This window comes from Prionailurus bengalensis, chromosome A2, assembly GCF_016509475.1.
Source record: "Prionailurus bengalensis isolate Pbe53 chromosome A2, Fcat_Pben_1.1_paternal_pri, whole genome shotgun sequence".
In the NCBI taxonomy this organism is placed as follows: Eukaryota; Metazoa; Chordata; class Mammalia; order Carnivora; family Felidae; genus Prionailurus; species Prionailurus bengalensis.
In genome coordinates this window covers 17746563-17765958 of record NC_057348.1, presented here as the reverse complement: position 1 = coordinate 17765958, position 19396 = coordinate 17746563, and the positions used below count along the sequence as shown (strand labels likewise).

General features: G+C 45.8%; 2 protein-coding genes and 1 long non-coding RNA gene across 9 annotated transcripts in view; 1 reads left to right on the top strand and 2 right to left on the bottom strand.

Annotated features, from left to right (window-relative positions):
- FBXW12 (F-box and WD repeat domain containing 12) overlaps positions 1-11742 on the bottom strand; it is a 76843-nt gene extending 65101 nt beyond the window's left edge. For 2 of the 3 annotated variants that reach the window (XM_043587308.1, XM_043587310.1), the window contains exons 1-2: positions 11687-11742; positions 11317-11358 (exon numbers count right to left, since the gene is read on the bottom strand). The gene's annotated coding sequence lies outside the window, so the exon portion shown is untranslated. Of the gene's footprint in view, positions 1-9113; positions 9191-11316; positions 11359-11686 lie in introns of all 3 variants that reach the window. The other variant, XM_043587309.1, reaches the window with a different exon arrangement.
- On the top strand, positions 11502-19044 carry NME6 (NME/NM23 nucleoside diphosphate kinase 6). 5 transcript variants are annotated; one of them, XM_043587312.1, is made up of 6 exons: positions 11502-11725; positions 14586-14682; positions 16731-16833; positions 17378-17417; positions 17842-18002; positions 18279-19044. In XM_043587312.1, exons 2-6 carry the CDS (start codon positions 14593-14595, stop codon positions 18464-18466), a joined length of 582 nt encoding a protein of 193 aa, XP_043443247.1. In that variant the 5' UTR covers positions 11502-11725; positions 14586-14592; the 3' UTR covers positions 18467-19044. The 5 variants fall into 5 exon arrangements, with proteins under 5 accessions (XP_043443247.1, XP_043443250.1, XP_043443251.1 ...); XM_043587316.1 differs by lacking the exon at positions 11502-11725 and adding an exon at positions 11737-11835; XM_043587314.1 differs by lacking the exon at positions 11502-11725 and adding an exon at positions 11740-11835 and having other exon boundaries at positions 18294-19044.
- Positions 14961-16735, bottom strand: LOC122487222. Its single transcript, XR_006298333.1, has 2 exons — positions 16580-16735; positions 14961-15252 (listed from the first exon to the last, which is right to left on the bottom strand). It is a non-coding gene; the product is annotated as an uncharacterized LOC122487222 (long non-coding RNA).
- Positions 19045-19396: the final 352 nt, after the last annotated feature.

Genomic DNA, 19396 nt, shown 5'->3' with positions numbered 1-19396 from the left:
ATACACTATAGTACATCACACAATAAACAACAAGGCGGCTGTAAAGTGAATTAGAAAGATATCTATGAGCTGATATGCAGTGTTTTCCAGGGCATTCTGTAAGTGGAGAAAGCAAAATGCCAAAGAGTATCTACACTACACTACACTTGTGTAAGAAAGAAGGGGATAAAATGAAATACATCTGTATCTGCTCATTTGTGCAAAGGGAATACAGAGAGGGTAAACTAGAAACAAACAAAAAAAAAGGTTGGTTACCTGTAGGGAGTAGGTGGGGAAATGACGGAAAGAAATGGGGAATGGGAACAAGACAGTAGGAATGAGGGGGCAGTAGCACTTCTCTGAGCGTATCTTTTTTGGTACAGTTCTCTTAAAACCACAGTTATGGTTCACATACACAAAAATAAACAATTAAACCCAACCAGGATGTGGGGAACTCAAAATGGAATACAAACACTAACCACTGCACTATCTGTGCAAATATTTGTTAATATTTCTGTATATTTCCCACACTGAAGGGATAGGGAAGAAGACAACCAACCTAAGTAACTTTGTAGATCAGTATTTTGACTGGCTACTGTAAGGCTAAAGACAACAAGAATTCTACATAAACGCTGCATTCCAGTTGGTAACTGGTGAGGGAGAAGATGCCAGATTTCGTGGGGGACAGAACAGATTTGAGATGAGGATTGCATTTGAAGAGTAGATGTGCTGTAGGCAATTGGGAGTGGCTGGAGCTCCAAAGAATGTCAGGGAGAGCCCTCCACCCTCACCTAATAGATTGGTCTTTACTTCTACCTTAAGAAATGACTCCTCTGGAGGCTTCATTCAAGAGAAATGGAACTCTAATCCAAACAGCAGTAGAGGACAACGCACTTCTTTTGCCTGGAGATGTTTTGTTTTACTTAGCAATTTGTAGAGTCATATTTATTAGCCAGTCGGTAGGAGACATTTATTTATCGTAGCTGCCAACAAGCTGTAGTTGTTTAGACTACAGTCTACAGTTCATTCTTGGTCTTTTATGACATTTATTTACTTAAGTGACATAGCCTTTCCTTTATGGCTTTTAGACCATATCGTCTTGGGAAAGTCTCCTCACCATGAAGGATATAAACATATTTTCCTAAATTTCATTCCAACATTTTCATCATTTTACCCATTTAAAGCCAGGCAGAATTTAGCATGTATTTGGTTGGAGTTAGTCTGTTTCCTTCCAGATGGATCCTCAACCTTATTGAACATTAACCTTTTCTGTGGAATGCCATTGACTTTTATGTATACCTGTACTTCACTATTTGATGAAAGTGGATTTATAAAAAATTATTTTTGTAAGACAAGTCTATACCCAACCATTCTTTTTTTAAAAAATGGAGCACCTGGGTGGTTCAGTTGGTTGAGCATCCAACTTCAGCCCAGGTTATGATCTCAACAGTTCGTGAGCTGGAGCCCCAGATCCTCTGCCCTCCCACCCCCCTTCTCTGATCCTCTCCCGCTCACTCATACTCTCTCTCTCAAAAATAAATAAACATAAAAAAATAAAAATAATTTTTAGGGGTGCCTAGGTGGCTCAGTCGGTTGAGCATCCAACTTCGGTTCAGGTCATGATCTCACGAGTTAATGAGTTTGAACCCTGCATGGGTCTCACTGCTGTCAGTGCAGAGCCTGCTTTGGATCTTCTGTTCCCCCCCTCTCAGTCCCTCCCCTGATCATCCTCTCTCTCTCAAAAATAAACATTTGTAAAAGAATAAAAATATTTTTTTTACTGGTTTTAAAATATTTATTCTTCTGCATACAAGACCTTCATTCTAAAAGCTTTGCCCATGACTGATGTAATCCTATTCCAACGCCACAATTTAAATTATTGTAGCTTTATATTTAATATCTAAGCGTTACCTCATTACTACTATTTCTTAACATTTTCTTGCCTGTTTTTTTTCTGTCAAGTCATCTTTAAGAATATTTTTTGGGGGTGCCTGGATGGCTCAGTTGGTTAAATGTCCAACTCGTAATTTCAGCTCAGGTCAGTATATCATGGTCAGGAGCCCACTGGGCTCTGTGCTGTCAGCACGGAACCTGCTTGGGATTCTCTCTCTCAAAATAAATAAAATATTTTTTAAAAAAGAATATTTTCTTAAATATTCCCCAATCTCATTTGGAATATTGATTATAATTGCCTGGATGGTGCTTGAAATGCTCTGTATCTTGATCTGGGTGATGGTTACTCACACATACATATATATATTTAAATTTATTTTATTTTACATTTACTTTTGAGAAACAGAGTGAGACAAAGCGTGAGCAGGGGAGGGGCAGAGAGAGAAAGAGACACAGAATCCGAATCAGGCTCCAGGCTCTGAGCAAGCAGTCAGCACAGAGCCTGACGCGGGGCTCGAACCCACAAACTGTGAGATCATGACCTGAGCCGAAGTTAGACGCTCAACCGACTGAGCCACCCAGGCGCCCTTACATATATATATTTAAAAGCTGCATACTTAAGATTTGTTCACTTTGCTGTATGCATAACTGCATAAAAATTTTAAAATAAACATATTTTTGATACTTTTTTCATTTTGAGAAATCTCTGCTCTTATTTTTAACTCTGCCTTTTAAATAAATTTTGTGTTTAGTTTGCTTATTTTTTATAACTTGTAGAGATGGAGGCTTTGATTTTTCAGCTTTCTTCTCAAATATATGTATTTTAGGTTTTAGCAGTGTCCTTCAATTTAAAGCAAATTACGCCTAAGTACAATGTACATACAGAATTCACATAACCATAAGCAAGATGAAGCACCTCCTCAGTACTGTTCTTAGTAAATGTTTTCTATTACTATTGTTACTTGTCCTTTGTCTCTTATGTATGGGCACCCTAGTGGTGGGGAAGGGGTTGGAAATGGGAGAAAGGGGAGGCTTCTGGGATTCCATCTTTATTAGAGCATGGATTTTTTTTTTTTTTTTTCTTTTTGTCTTCTCACAGGGTTCCCATGGGGAAAATTTGTGCCTGTTTCTTGAAGTTTAGTTCATGTCAGGGTCTGGAATTTAGGGAAAGAGCTGGTTTATATAGGGTTCCTGTCTTTTGTCCAGCTGGGTTGTTAGCTGGTTTCTGGGAGTCTCCCTGGAGTCCTGATGATTGTTCCAGGGAAACTGGGGGAATGGTAATGCTATCTATGGCTCTTATCTCCTGGATCATGGTGGTCATTACATTGCTGTTTCTTTTGCTGTGTGTCCTAGACCAAGGGCTTTACTGAGCCATCTGTGTCTGAGAGTTTTGCAACTTACTAAGGACAGTTGTCTTCCATCATGGGTCTAGGATGACCAGCTGACCTGCTGTGTTGGGACGGAGGTATGGTCAGAATGACTGGGGCTTTCACTGTCCATCTTCTGAGATTTGAAGTTTTGTTCAGACTTGCTGGCAGGCTACCACATCCTGTATTTAGGGAAGTTTTCCTGGCTTCCCCACACCCCCCCCCCCCAACTTTCTAGGAGTCTTATTGCTTCATATTCTGTGCCTGGTCAATTAACTTGCTGACACTCATTCACTATGTGCTTTACCCTATGCAGTTTGAGTTGCTGCAATTCCCCTCGTCTGTGGCTCATGGTAGGATGAAATACTTTTGATTTGTGTTGTCAGGGTTGGTTGTCTGGGGACCCTGGAGATTAGCGATTTATGGGTGAGGGTTTAGAGGTCAGAATCTATGAGTCAGGATTTAGGGATTAAAGGTTGAGATTAGGGTGGGATTAGGAGGTTAGAAGACAAATGTCAGGGCCTCAGGATCTAGAACCAGGTCTAAGGTTAAAGTCTGAGAAGTTCAGGGACTAGGGCTTGGGTTACAGTTGGAAAGTAGTGTCAAAGGAGTTAAGGTTAGAGGGGGACTGGGGGTGGATTAGATGTTAGGGCTGTGGCAAAGGCCTAATGTTTAGGACCTGAGTTTAAGGACCAAAGGTTACAAGGTCAGTGTCAGAAGAGAATGAGTCAGGGTCAGGGTCAGGGTCAGAAGAGCTAGGGTTAGATTACAAGAGTCAAATCACTGTCAGTGATGGGGCTAGAGGTCAGGATAAAGGATTTAGAATCACGGTTAGGTGCTAGGGTTGGGATTCGTTGGGGTTAGGGAAGCAGGGTGAGGGTCACTTCCTCTTTTTCCTTGCTGTGGGCAGATTCTCCAGTCAGAAGGAAGGCATTAGGTTCTATGGTCACATAAGCCCTAAGCCCCAGGGGATAGATGTCAAGGTTTCATGCTAACTATTCCATTGCATCCCACTTGATCATGGGAACACTGGGCCCTGAGGCTCAAGGGGTCAGTAGGAGAGAGATGCCGAACTCTGTCTCCTGCGGGCACTTCCTCATATCTGAAAGTCAGACTCTAGAGTCCCCTTTACTTGGCTCAGGGGATCACCTTTCCTCCTCCAAAGCAATCTGGACACACACACTTTCACACAGAAGTATCTACACATGCAGGGAGGACACACAAGGATTAGAGGGCTCCTAGCCAGATTTTCCTCTCTTTAATAAACCCAGAAGAAAGGCTGGGCTAGAGCAACAAAGATAGGTACAAGTCCGGAGGGAAAACAGAGAAGGGTTATGAGAAAGAGAATGCTGGGAGAGGGTGTTACTTTAGATCGTGAAATCTGGCCAGGCCTCTGCGGAGGACACAATGCTGAGTGAACCAAGCAAATATTGGGTAAAAGAGTGTTCAGGCAGAGTGAGAACCTCCTGTGGTGGTCTTGAGGTGGCAACAAGGCAGTGGAATGATAAGCATGAAGGGAGAGTGGATTGTGAAGGAATATTGGTCAGCAAAAGCCAAGTCACGTGGTGCTTTAAGGGCCATGGCAAGGAGTTTGGCTCTTGTTCTTAGTAGAGCAGCAAAAAATGGCAGTGCTTCAGGCAGGAGAGTGATGGGACCAGTTTCATGCATGAAAAAGATCTGAGGGCGCCTGACTGGCTGGCAGTGGAGTGTGCAATTCTTGACCTCAGGGTTGTGAGTTCAAGCCTCACGTAGGGTATAGAGATTAAAAATGTGTTTTTGAAAAAATAAAAAGATCAATCTGACGGCTATATGAGAAACAAGCCACAGAAGGGTAGGGATAGACAGTACACGAAGAGAGGAAGCTGGCTTGGGCTAGGAGATGGCCAGAGGTGATCAGGTGTAACCTACAGCTTAAGGTTAAAGAGACAGGTTTGCTGAGGGACTGTTGAGGGGAGGCAAAAAAAAAAAAAAAAAGAAAAGAAAAGAAACTAAGAATCATGCCTGAGTTTTTGGAAAATTGGATGGCTGGCAGGAGTGGATCTCAGAGGATCGAAAGTTCTGTTTGTAGCATTTACAGCAAAAGAAAAAATACACATGTCATATAAAAAGTGAATGTGAAGGTATTTAAGTGTATTTTTTTTAACGTTTATTTATTTTTGAGACAGAGAGAGACAGAGCATGAACGGGGGAGGGTCAGAGAGAGAGGGAGACACAGAATCGGAAACAGGCTCCAGGCTCTGAGCCATCAGCCCAGAGCCCGACGCAGGGCTTGAACTCACAGACCGTGAGATCATGACCTGAGCCGAAGTCGGCCGCTCAACCGACTGAGCCACCCAGGAGCCCCTAAGTGTATTTTTTTAATGGAAAATTTTTGTTTTGGCAGTTTTTTTTTTTTAACGTTTATTTATTTTTGAGACAAAGAGAGACAGAGCATGAACAGGGAAGGGGCAGAGAGAGAGGGAGACACAGAATCTGAAGCAGGCTCCAGGCTCCGAGCCATCAGCCCAGAGCCCGACGCAGGGCTCGAACTCACAGACCGCGAGACCGTGACCTGAGTTAAAGTCGGACGCTTAACCAACTGAGCCACCCAGGCGCCCCTGTTTTGGCAGTTTTGAGCAGAGATAGTGATTCAAAGTTAGACAGAAACTTCTATCAACATTTTTTGTTCTCTAAAGTAAATGTTCTCTCAGTTATGATCCACTGGGTTTGTGAATATTGTAAACTTGACTAAACTAATCCTTGGGACTCATTCTCTTGATTAAACAGGCCAGTGAATAAACTGGATATGAAATGGGCTCCAAATATTTTAAACAGTATCCAGGATTCTCTTGCTTTTTGGCATTCTCTGCTGCCTAATATTCAGGGGTCTAAATACTGCTATACAGCCATTGCCCCCCAAACAACATTCAAGTCATGTTGCTACCTTGGAAGGAGACCAAAGCTCTCAGGGCCAATCTGGAGTAGAGCTGAGTCTGGTTAAAAGGGAGAAGCTCAGAGATTCTGACAAGGGAAACAGCACACACCTGGCCTGAAGACGATACTGCTTACAAAGGACACTGATAGATATTATTTATGCAGAGACAGCCTGACACAGACACCTCATCTGAACTCCTGAGGTCTTCTGGAGAACCCGTAAGCAAGTGAAGTTGTGTTATTTTGTAATCCATCCAGTTGCCTCAGGGAAGAATACTGGCTTCTTTGTTGGCTGCCAGCTGGTCAGCAGTTTACCCACAGGAAACAAAAGCCACAATTTTGACACAATCTGCAGTTTTTCCTTCTCTCTGTACCCTTTCTCTTACATAAATCCTGTTTTTGCCTTTGCCAGATTAAATCAATCACTGTTTTCCTTTATATACAAGGGTTTTTTTAATGTTTATTTAAGTAATCTCTACACCCAGCATGTGCTTCAAACTCACAACCTTGAGATCAAGAGTTGCCTGCTTTTGGGGCACCTGGGTGGTTCAGTTGGCTAAGCATCCGACTTTGGTTCAGGTCATGATCTCACCGTTTGTTGGTTCGAGCCCCATGTCGGGCTCTGTGCTGACAGCTCGGAGCCTGGAGCCTGTTTCGGATTCTGTGTCCCTTCTCTCTCTGCCCCTCCCTCCACTTGCACTCTCTCTCTCAAAAATGAATTAAATGTTAAAAAGTTAGAAAAAAAAAAAAAAAGAGTTGCCTGCTTTTCCAACAGAGCCAGCCAGTCACCCCCTTTATATACATACATAAAGTCTGAAAAAACTTAAGTCTGAGACAGAAAGCGAGCAGGGGAGGGGCAGAGAGGGAGGGAGAGAGAATCCCAAGCAGGCTCTGCACCCATGGGGTTCGAACCCATGAACTGTGAGATCATGACCTGAGCCAAAAGCCAGAGATGGACACTTATCCAACTGAGGCAACCAGGTGCCCCAATATACATAAAGTTTTTATACTATTCTTTGACAAAGGAAGGTCTTTGACCTTACCTTCTCTCTGCATTCTTTCCCATGATCAGTTCCTCACTGACAGATTTCCAACTATCACCACTTTGATAACTCCCACCGAACTTGATCCAACCACCACCAAGCTACTTCTGCTTGAATGTCTTACCATCACTCCAAACTCACCACATCCCAAATGAATGCATTCTCTTCTTTAAGTCAACCTCTTAACCATTTCCCAAACACACATGTTGAAACCAGAGTTATTTTTTCAGTTCTTGGACTGACTCCTTGAGTCCATGGGGAAGGATTTCTTCTAAACACTCCTGGCCTCTTGCCACACCTCTCCTCTCCTGGCTGAATCTTCTTGGCCTCTTCTTCCTTTCCTTCTTTTGGGAACCCCCTGCCCACAGGTTCTGCTGCTCTGTGTTGTAAGTTTTACAGGAACAGGCTCTGCCCTTTGGCAGGGCTGAAGGATGTCGTATTCAAAGGAATGTTAGGATCTGATGATGTGGCAAGAACATAAGACAAAGGAGATCCAGTGAAGACTGTGGGGAGCGAAACATCACATACAAGTTGAGGCCCTGATGGGACTAGCACTTGAGGCATTTCAAACACTTTTCAAGTTGGCCATGTTGAACACCGGGTACTTTGTTCATAGGCAAGTGTTTTATTTATTTATTTATTTAATGTGTATTGATTGATTGATTGATTGAGAGAGACAGAGACAGAGCAAGCACAAGTCGGGGAGGGTCAAAGAGAATCCCAAGCAGGCTCCACACTGTCAGCACAGAGCCAGACACAGGGCTCAAACTCACAAACCATGAGATCATGACCTGAGCCGAAATCAAGAGCTGGGACACTTAACCAACTGAGCCACCCAGGGGCCCTATAAACCTGATTTTATAGACAAGCAGGGATGAATGAATACCTTAATGAAATGCCAGTCACATGGTTCAGCAAAGGCACTGTCCTTGTGCAAGCACTATGGTTTATGAATATAAGAGCTAAGGTGTGGGTACTGACCTTGGCCTTAGCACAGACCTACTGCCTTTCCTTATGGGACATCCGCAAAGCCTAAGCAGCAGAAAAGACACTAGCAAGCAGGCCCTGCTGAGGCATAGATTTGACTACAGGAAGTCTTTCCCTACACACACCTTTTAGATATTGGGGCAAAACAAGTATTTGGTCCTTTACTGTTTTTTAGCTAGTTTGACAGGCCAGCTTTCCTTAGCTAAGGAACACAAACATGTGTAAGCTCCAAACTTTACTGGTAGTCCCAGCCCAGCAGGCAACACGAAAAGGCTGTCCCCAGTTGCATCTGAGCTAGACTCAAGGCCAAAGGACAAAACCAGAACAACTCATGTGGTGTTTTTCTACTTGGTTTAAGGGTCACTCCCCACTTGCTGGCCTGTATGTCAATAATTCTGGCTATGGTTTTATAGTTCTGACACTTACAATGCAGCTTCAATCTTAAAAAGGTGGTGGATTTTATTTATAACAAAAATGCCCTTATTGGAAATAAAATATGTCATCTTTCTAGACTTGAAGCAGAAAAAAACACTCAATGAAATTACCGTAGCCACAAAGGTTAAGAAGGAAATGAGAAAAGCCTGCGCCTGAAACACTGTCTTAAGAAATCACATATGCTCAGGAAGTCCAGAAAGAAACAGAACTTTGGAAACCTGCTACATCAGATTAGAATCAGTACAAGAATGAAAACAAAAGAAAAGAGAGATTTTCTTAAAAGAAAGTTCCTATCTTGGGAAACAACTGAGAGATAAATCTCTAGGGCACAGCCCTGCAAGCTCATTCCTTCTCCACTCTCTGTAGCCTAGCAAGGAGCTGGCTTTCTCTCCAACAATAAAATGTGAGAAATTCACTGAGCCTTCTGGAAAGGAGTAGGGGAACCTAGAAAAAAAATGCCAAAAGAGAAGCATCTGAAAGAAATGCTACTCCCCACCTGACACATCCAGAAGTTGAAGACAGTATCTTGAAGAGCAGAGGTCTCAATTCTCACTGGGTCCGTGAGGCAGCAAACTTTAGAAAAATAGCAGCTTTAAGTTAAAAAAAAAAAAAAAAAACCAACAGGAAGAAAGAAACCACCAAGAGTGATTTTCAACTGAAACTCATGGGGTAAAGGACCACCTTCCTGCCCCTCAATCCACAGGAGGCAAGTGTCCTGACCAACTCCACAGCAGAAGGCAGTGGCCACACAGGACTGCTCACAGCAGGGCTGGGTATGCCTGTCATAAGAGCCCACCCTCAATGCAGCCTGGGGATGCCAGAAACACAGAACCCAAAGGAGAAATGGTATTAAGAAACTTGAATGTGCTGGATAAAAAAGAAAGGCATCTCAAAGACCTGGTTGGGGCTGCCACACCATCTTAAATATGTTGATGATGAAGGCCACATCACCTTAAATGCCACTAGGTAGACAAGACACAGGTAGATGTGCCCAGGATACAATGAACACGGACCACAGTTAACCTCATAATGGCTGATTCTCCCAACTGAGTTTAGACTCAGAAGTTGGAGACTGAATAACTGGTACACAATTAATGGAGTCCCAGGGAAACTGAATCAAGACCTTTTCAGCCCATTTACCTTCCTTCACATATCACTGAGTATCAAGATCTTTTGGCAGGTTTCTAGGGACAAAATCTGTTATGAGCTGGAGAGTGGTCTTTTCTAAATTTAAATTTGGCGGATGTGGCACAATACTGTGATAATTTTGTACGTCCTGTTAACGATTTAGATTCTTTTTGTTGTTGCTTTAAAACTTTTAAGAGACCTGGCATTGAACTTTGGCAGCACAGAATTAGAAGGCAGGAGAATTTGGTTCTCACACTGTTATGTTCTCCAACAGCTCCATCAGTATTAAATAAGTGGGCAGTTGGTCTCCACCTGCCTACCATACTCCGTTTCTGTTGATTCTGAGCTCAAATTCAGAAAGAGTGTTATTTATTGGGTCTCCTCCTAAAATCACACCTGCCCTTACTTTCATCATGTAGGCTTATTGCTGAGGATAGTCAAAGCAACTATAAGATATGAACTAAAGCCTTCTCCTGTGCATGTGTGTGGTGTGTGTAGGACAGAAGACAGAAAGGTGAACTAATGGCCATGGTCTAAAAATCAGCCAAGTCCCTATAGTCCAAAGTTATGTTAACAAACATAAAGGCAGAAAACAGGGGCACCTGGCTGGCTTAGCTGATGGAGCATGCCACTCTTGAATTCAGGGTTATAAGTTCAAGCCCCACATTAGGTATAGAGATTACTTAAAAATAAAACCTTTAGGGGCACCTGGGTGGCTCAGTCAGTTAAGCAGCTCTTGATTTTGGCTCAGGTGGTGATCTCACGGTCTGTGAGTTTGAGCTGCTCAGCAAGGAGCCTGCTTGGGATTCTCAATCTCTCCCCCTCTCTCTCTGCTCCTCCTCGGCTTGCGCGCACGTGCTCTCTTTCTCTCTCTGAAAAACATACTTTGAAAAAATAATAAATAAAACCTTAAAAAAACGTAGAAAACAAAACTGGGACCTGGTACACTTTGAAAATAAGAGTAAAACCTGATGTCTGGTCAGTAGCACATGGTTAAATTTACTCTCATCCTGTAAAGGCAGAAATGGACATGTGCCTTCACCAGCGAGACAGGTGATGAATGCACTTTCCCAAAGACGTCTGGTGGAAACAAGCTCCCTAAACCAAAGATCTGCCTTCCAACATTCCAGGCGTGCAAGACCTGTATATTTGGCAGGAGAGTCAGTTAAAAATACGTATATTTAAGTTGATGACAGTTATGGTTTATTTTCACTCTAATTCAATGACTCCCTCCAAGAAAAAATGTTATCACCCTTCCTCAACCTGCCACCCCGTCCCTTCTCCATATATGAGACTACTCACCAAGAATACACCCAGTTCTCATCTCCTGACCCTGCACTGCTTCAACAGACTCCTTGGTAACCCACCGCACCCCAAGTTCCTTAGCGACATGTTCAAGGCCCTTACGACTAGTTTCTCTCATGACCTATGTACACCTGGACCCAGCCACGCATCCTCCGTCACCACCCCCACACTGGCTGTGCTCTCTCGTGTCCACGGATCGCTCAAGACTTTCAATGGCTGCCTCTGCCCTCGCGATCGGGAGCACCAGTTCTTCGCCCTTCACGTACCTCAGACAAGTACTGGGCAGCAACCATGTGCCACGCACCATCCTAGACAGAAAAGTAAGACAGAACGAGTCAGGCAAGGCCCGTCCCAGCGGCCCCGCTAACAAGCACGGCCCACTGCCAGGCCACCACCTCCCCGCGCACTGCGGCCCGCGAACTCCGGCCTGGCCCTCCCTCCCGCTTGAGGGCGCCCGCGCCCGCGCCGGCTCCGAGAGGCAGTTCCGGCCCGAGACGGCTCTGTCCTCTCGTACGGCAGGGGCAAGCGCTGGAGAGAGAGACAAGGACCACAAGCGGGGCCGGTCTTCGTGCTGCATGCTGCGGGCCTTCGACCCGACCGCTCCCACAACGCGGTCTCCCCGCGGGATCCACACACCTGGCCTCCACTTCCGGCTCTTCCACTCGCGGCTTCACGGTAAGGACCCCCGGCAGGGCTGCCCGGCCGAACGCCCGAAGGACCCCGCTTGGGCCGCACAGGCTAGCTGTCGCGGTGCCTGGTGGCCAGGCGCCGCGGTGGAAGACCAGGTGCATCTAGACTTGAACTCCATCCGGGCTGGGGCGCGAATAGCCCAGAATCTGGGATGGGCTTAAGCCTGGGTACAAAGGACCGGAGTCGCGCGGCTGCAGGCCTAGAGAAGGGCGGGGGGGGGGGGGGGGGGGCGGCTAAGCGAGGAGAGGGGCGGTGTCAAGAAATGGGGCTGAGTGCCTGGGGGATTGGAGAACTGGGCCTCGGGTGTCGGGGTGAGGGTAGAGAATGGAGAGCTGAGACAGAGCTGGGGGAGGGCTGCAGGTCCCCGCTTTGCCTAGGAGGACGAGGGGCTTTGCCGCCGCCCTCCCGGAATCGGAGGAATGGGTGCCTTCGGTGTGGCGGCGAATGCCTAGGCAACCTCCCAAATTTATGATTCTCTGATGGAGTGACTTTTAAGTTGAACAAATTACTTGACCTGTCAACATTTGTTGTAAACCGAGGGCCATGACAGTCATTACATAGTTGGCATTAGGAGAGGAAACACATCCTTCCCTAGAGAGCCCCTAGCATCTTGGCCTTGGTATAGCTGGATGAGGTTCATTCATTCATTATTTCACCAAATACTTTTGAGAGCCAGCTATGTGCTAGGCACTCTGCATAGGTACTGAGAATAAAACCATGAGCAAAACAGATCCCTGCTTTAATGCAGCCGGCCTAAAGGGTGAAGACGTAACTGAAGAAAAGGTCCAAGAAGATGTAATAGGGGAAGTGAGCTAAGATCTAGTGGGTGAGGGGCCCAGGGTGGCTCAGGTCATGATCTCAGAGTTGGTGTGATCTGATCGAGCTCGCATTGTGGTCTACGCTGACAATGAAGAGTGTGCTTGGGATTCTCTCTCTCTCCTCTCTGCCCCTCCCTCCCCCTTAAAAAAAATCAAAAAACAAAAAATATTAAAAGAAAAGATCTAGTGGGTGAATAGGAGGTAACCAGAGGAAACACATTTTGGACTGTGAAAAGGTCTCAGGCAAAAGCTTAAGGCGGGGACTGATATGATTAGATTTGTATTTTTAGTTCACTGGCTGCTGTGTGGAGAACAGATTGTAGAGGCTGGCAGGAGGAGAAATTGAGAGGCCATCGAGGAGGCTGTTGCAGAAGTCTGGGGAGGGTTGATGATGTCTTGGACTGGGTGGTGGCCCTTGAGGAGAGGATTGTATGGATTTGAGATCTATTGCTTAGGCAAAATTGCCAGAACTTGGTGATAACATGGATTTGGAGGGGGTGGGAGGTGACGTGTCAAGGTTGTTTCTCCCTAGATATATGGTGAAGATTCCGCTTGTTTTTGGGTTACTCACAACCTGAGATGCAAAGGAGAGTGGGTTGGCTGATCTTGCACTAGTTAGGCTGGACTTCGTTTTGTGGTTTGAGTAAGCAAGCACTGCCTTTAACGTGATCATCAGGCTACTTTCAGCCTAAGGGAAATGAGGGTGTTGTCCAGACTGTCCCTGTGTGTGTTCATGGAAGCCTTCTCCATATTTGTTGGCAAATTTAGGAGCTCCACCAGATAATCTTTTGAGACCTAGTCTTTAGTCCTGAAGAGATGATCAGTTTCTCACATGTGAATAAAATTTCACAGTTGAGAGAGACCTAAAATTCTTAGTCTGGTTTATAAAATATTTTATATTCTTTATATCATGTCCACAATTATTTTTTTTAATTTTTAATGTTTATTTTTGAGAGAGAGAGCATAAGTGGGGAAGAGGGAGACACAGAATCTGAAGCCGACTCCAGGCTCTGAGCTGTCCGCACAGAGCCCGACGTAGGACTCGAACTCATGAAATGCGAGATCATGACCTGAGCTGAAGTCGGACACTTAACTGACTTAGCTACCCAGGTGCCCTGTCCACAATTATTTGTTGAACACTGACACCATGCTAGACACTAGAAATACAAAGATGGATAGCATAAGACTATATAGGTTCATTTAGTCAATAAAACTGACCTTTGTCCCAGGCAGTGTTTCAGCTGCTACAGATACAAAATGGTTACAATTAGTCCTTGACCTTGGAGTTGCTTGTTCACAAGCCTTGCCCTGAGGACAACCAAGTGTGTTAAAGAATTTGATTTGGGGGGCGCCTGGGTGGCTCAGTCAGTTAAGCGTCCGACTTCGGCTCAGGTCATGATCTCACAGTTCATGAGTTTGAGCCCCGCGTCGGGCTCTGTGCTGACAGCTCAGAGCCTGGAGCCTGCTTCACATTCTGTGTCTCCCTCTCTCTCTGCCCCTTCCCTGCTCATGCTGTGTCTCTCTCTGTCTCAAAAATAAATAAACATTAAAAAAAATTAAAAAAAAAAAGAATTTGATTTGGGCAGGGGAGGTCCTGACCTATCTGTAAGATTAGATAAGAGATGGTAGGTATCCAGCAGACTTTTTGCAGGGATGTCCTGGGAACATCCCAATTCTTGTCCATCCAATTTTCCAATTCTAGAATCGATGGGAGAGCACTATGGGATAGAAGGCCTTATGAATGGAAACAGTTATTGTACCTTTGTGGCCAGGCTGTTTAGCAATGTAAATTGTAAATCCTCTAAAACACCAAGAAAAATTAGGAAGGGAAGGGAATATTGCAGAGACAGGTAGAGTTTAAACTTGAATCTCTCCTGAATGGGTAACTTCTTTGTAAGTAACTGCCACATGCTTTGGGAGTGTCAGGAATGAGATCCGCTGTTAGCTTGCAAGGCTGCATGGCTCCGGAGGAAGAAGGGTGGGGAGCACAGCACTGAGGGGTCCCTAATCCAGCTTTCTGATGGCAGGAGTGAGATGACCTCGATCTTGAGAAGCCCTCAGGCTCTCCAGCTCACTCTGGCCCTGATCAAGCCTGATGCGGTTGCTCACCCCCTGATTCTGGAGGTAAGAAGGAATCTTAAGACTCTACTGTATGTCCTGGGCAGTGCTTCTGTTTCCTGTGCCACAGGGCCACTTGTGAAGACTGACAGCACAGTCCTGTGCAAGATGCCATGGAGGTAAAGCTAGGAGCCATGGACTCTGACCCTGAGAAGACTAAAAATCTACTGGAGAATTGGGGCAGATAAAAAATATAAGGATCCAATAAAGTAAGAAGAAGAACCAAACCTCTAGACAATGTGTGTATATTAGTTTTCTATCGCTATGAAACAAATTACCACAAATTTAGCAGCTTAAAACATTTATTATCTCACAATTCTAGAATTTAGAGGTGCAGGAGATTCAGCTGAGTTTTTCCTCAGGGTCTCACGAGGCCAAAGTCAAGGTATCAGCAGGCCAGGTCCTTATCTGGAGGGTCTGGGGAAGAATCCACATCCAAAGTCATTCAGGTTGTTGGCAGCATTTGGTTCCTATGGTTCTAAGACTGAGGTCCCCACGTCCTTGCTGGCCTTCAGGCGAAGACTGCTTTCAGTTTTTAGAGACCACTCACATTCCTCATCACACAGCTCCCTCCATCTGTAAGACAGGAAAGCGTGTTCAGTGCTTCGAATGCTTTAAACCTGACTTCCTCATTAGTACCTAGCCAGATAAAACTCAGCTTTTAAAGAGCTCATGTGATTAATTGGGCTCATCTGGATAATCTTTTTGATTCAACTAATAGCAACCTTAATATCCCTTTTGCCATGTAATGTAACATAATCATGTTGCATGGTATTCAGAGCCCTGTAGAGTAGGGTGCGGAATCTTGGTGGGACTGGGGGAGGGTCATCGTAGGGTCCTGCCGAAGATAGTTTGATAAGTACTCGCTGCACAGCACTGCTGGGAAAGCTCACCGTGGTGCGGAGAAAGACCAGAGCAGTCAGGAATGGTGGCCTGCAAGTGCGGGGCCCTGGCCAGCAGGAAGGGTAGACTTTGGTCAGTGCACAGGAGGGCAGGTGTTCCACAGAGGGAGATGCTGAGGCAGGAACGCGGGTGGTGGATCCGAGGGCCACAAGCAGGCTGGGGTGACAGGACGAGAGAATTGGAAGAGGTGGAGGCCAAGGAAAGTACAGCCTTGAGCACCGGCCTAAAGTAGTTATACCTCATTCCATGAGTAAAGTTCTGACCAGAGTGTGACATATAAATTATGGTGTTTTTAATCTGTCACATGTGATGGTTTGGAGAGAGTGGGACAAACTCAAGGCAGGACCACTATCAAGAGATTTGTATGATGATCCGAGAGGTGGGTTGTGTGGGCTTCAGCTGAAGGGAGGGGCCGAGATGGCACCAGAGGCTCATGTTCTAGCCGTGTGACTGAAGGTCTTTACCTCACCCAACCTTCTTTCTCTTCTGACCCAACACAGCACAGACCATCAAGTCCTGGGCTCTGATGGGTTCTTTTGGTCAGCCTGGATTTCCTTTTCACTCAAATGGTCACTTTGATTTTTTTAAAATGTTTATTTTTGAAAGAGAGAAAGAGAGTGCACGTATGCCCATGCGCACACACAGGAGAGGGGTAGAGAGAGAGGGGAACAGAGGATCTGAAGCCGGCTCTGTGCCCACAGCAGACAGCCTGATGTGGGGCTTGAACCTGTGATCCATGAGATCATATCCTGAGCCAAAGTCAGGTGCTTACCCGACTAAGCCACCTAGGCAGCCCATCCTTTTGACTTATTTGTATCTTTTTTTGTTTTGTTTTGAGAGAAAGAAGGGGTGCAAGTGAGTGAGGGGCAGAGAGAAAAAGGGGGGCAGAGAGACAGAGGGAGGGTGGGAGGGAGAGAGACACAGAGAGACAGAATTCCACGAAGGGCAGAGACAGAAAGAGAGAAAGCCGGGGCTCACTCGAAGTGTGGCTGTAGCTCACCTGAAGTGGGGCTCAAGCTCATCTGATGTGGGACTTGAACGCATGAACCGTGAGATCATGACCTGAGCTGAAGTCAGACATTTAACCACTGAGCCACCCAGGCACCCCATCCCTTTGACTGATTTTTATCTTTGATGTGGTGTTTATCCAGGCTGTTCATCAGCAGATTCTGAGCAACAAGTTCCTTATTGTACGAATGAGAGAACTTCTGTGGAGAAAAGAAGATTGCCAGAAGTTTTACCAAGAACACGAAGGTAGGATCAGCAGTCCTCTGAATGGGAGGCTTCTCTGTCCCACGAGGTGTGCAAGGACACATAATGGCAGGCTGTCTCTGACCTACCAACTGTAAAGTTATAGCCATTTTCTAAAGTCTGGCTTTATACACAAACTTTTCATGATTGTCAATCTTTTAAAAATATTTTCTAGGAGGGTTCTACTTTGTAGCCCAACCGGAAATTTAGTTTTATGTCCTGATGATATCAGTAGGTATAGGGGATGTTTACTCTGTCGGACATTGTCCTCATGCTCATGGTTTCTCTGAATTTTCCCCACAGCCCTATGAGGTAGGTACTGTTAGGTCTCCAGCACATGGACTAGGAACCTGAGCTGGGGAAATTAATGACTTACCTGAAACTGCACAGGCTGTAAGTGGCAGAGCCTGTGTTCAGACCCAGGTATATCAGACTCCTTGTTCCTTTTTTTCCAAAATGGTTCTTATTATTCCAAGTAAGGAGATCTAAGTACAAAAAGTGCTCTTGGGCACCAGTGTCTGGATGAAGTTACTCTCTCTCTTTGCAGGTCGTTTTTTCTATCAGCGGCTGGTGGAGTTCATGGCCAGGTACTTCTAATTTTGGTTTGGGCATCTTTATCCACCAAGATTTATCTCTGTTGCTCCTAAACTTGTTAATTTCATGTGACGCTCTTTGAAGTTGTAATCGGTGTTAAATGTCTGAAGAAACATGGGCTTGGAGCCATGATTAAGCCAACACTGACCTGGTGGCCACCTGCCATGGTGCTTATTGGTCCTGTGGCTATAGAAGAGTATTGTTGAATGCTACTTAACAACTCTGCTGACCTCTGTGGCCTTTTGCATGTACACAGCAGGGGCCTTCCATCACCTCCTGTTTGAAGCAGTGTTGGTACTGAGCTAGAAAGGCAGGGTAACCCTCAGGGTGGAATGTCCCTTTATTTGTGCCCTGCTCACAGTTTGCCCTCCTAGACCACATAGCCGGATTCCTGACACCTGCTCCTTTTGTACACAGTGGGCCAATCCGAGCCTACATCCTTGCCCGCAAGGATGCCATCCAGCTTTGGAGGACACTGATGGGACCCACCAGAGTGTTTCAAGCACGTCACGTGGCCCCAGATTCAATTCGTGGAAGTTTTGGCCTCACTGACACCCGCAACACAACCCATGGCTCTGGTGAGTCTGCCTCCCCTGCCCTCGGCCACAGTGAGGGAGGATGATTTGGGGCTGGTGGTCAGGCCCTATGAGGGAGTTGAGAGCCAGGTATCCCGCCATGAACTCTCCTCCCTCCAGGCATTTCTGGCCCTGTGTGGCCGTCTGGGCAAATGTGGCCCCAGGACTGAGGGTCAGCAGGACTAGAGGCTCAGGTTTCTGAATCTGACTCTAACTGCCTCTTACCTCCTTCCTGCACTCCCTATGAGAACCCCTTCTCTTTCTTACCTCCTCTTACAGACTCTGTGGTTTCAGCCAGTAGAGAGATCGCGGCCTTCTTCCCTGACTTCAGTGAACAGCGCTGGTATGAGGAAGAGGAGCCGCAGCTGCGCTGTGGCCCTGTGCGCTATAGTCCAGAGGGAGGCATCCACTGCGCGGCCGGAGCAGGAGACCCGGGACCAGCCTGCCGCAGGCCTGTGGGTCTGTGAAGACTGGTGGAATTGCCCAGGCTTCTCTCGGAGACCTCGTAGGACCGGGGAGGCCTGGGGATCATGGCGCCATCTCTGCCGGGCACCACGCCTACCTGAGGATCTAGCTCCTCACTGCCACCTCCTCTAGAATCTAGCTGTCTATCTACCTCTTTTCCAGAACGTTCATGGGTGGTTCAGAGGAATAATGGCTCCTCTTTTTTCCTGAGAACTAGTCATCTTTTTCAAAGAAGAGTTTGCCTAATCGACTTGTCTGAAAAATGCAGTGACTATATAAGCAACATTTGGCCTACCTTCTTCAATAAAAGTCAGTCTACTGAATCCTGAAGGCTAGGAGCCCTACTCTAGGTGTTTTCTCTCTCTCCTTCCATGGAGTAATTAAACCTTTCCTGAAGCCAAGTTTCCGGTCTGTGCTAAATGGAGAGAATTGTGTAGAAATCCCCCAGGAGGTTCACACACAGTGTGCAGCTTTTCTAGTGCATAAAGGCACCCAGCGCTGAGTGTGGGCGCGTGGTATAGGGCTGCATCCTGGGGGAAGGAGCACCTTTTATTTGAATAAAGGTGTGTCTGCTAGCAGAGGCATGTTTTTATGATTCACTTTTTTTCTGATTTGCACAAAGCAGTCAAGTTAGCCGTGTCTCTGTTGTAGCTGAGGATGACAGTTGTCTATTGCTGCATTACAAATCATCTCAAAATTTACTGGCTTAACACGATAATGGTCTATTTTTACGTGTCTCTGGATTGCTTGAGTGGTTCTGCTGGTCTGACTTGAACTCACTCATGTGGCTGCATTTGGCAGATGGGTCAAATATGGTCTTTTATCCTGAGCTTCTTCATAGCACGGTTGTTTCAGGGTTCTAAGAGGTCAGGCCCCCATTCGCAAGCTTCTGCCTATATCGTGTTTGCTAATATCCCATTGACCAAAACAAG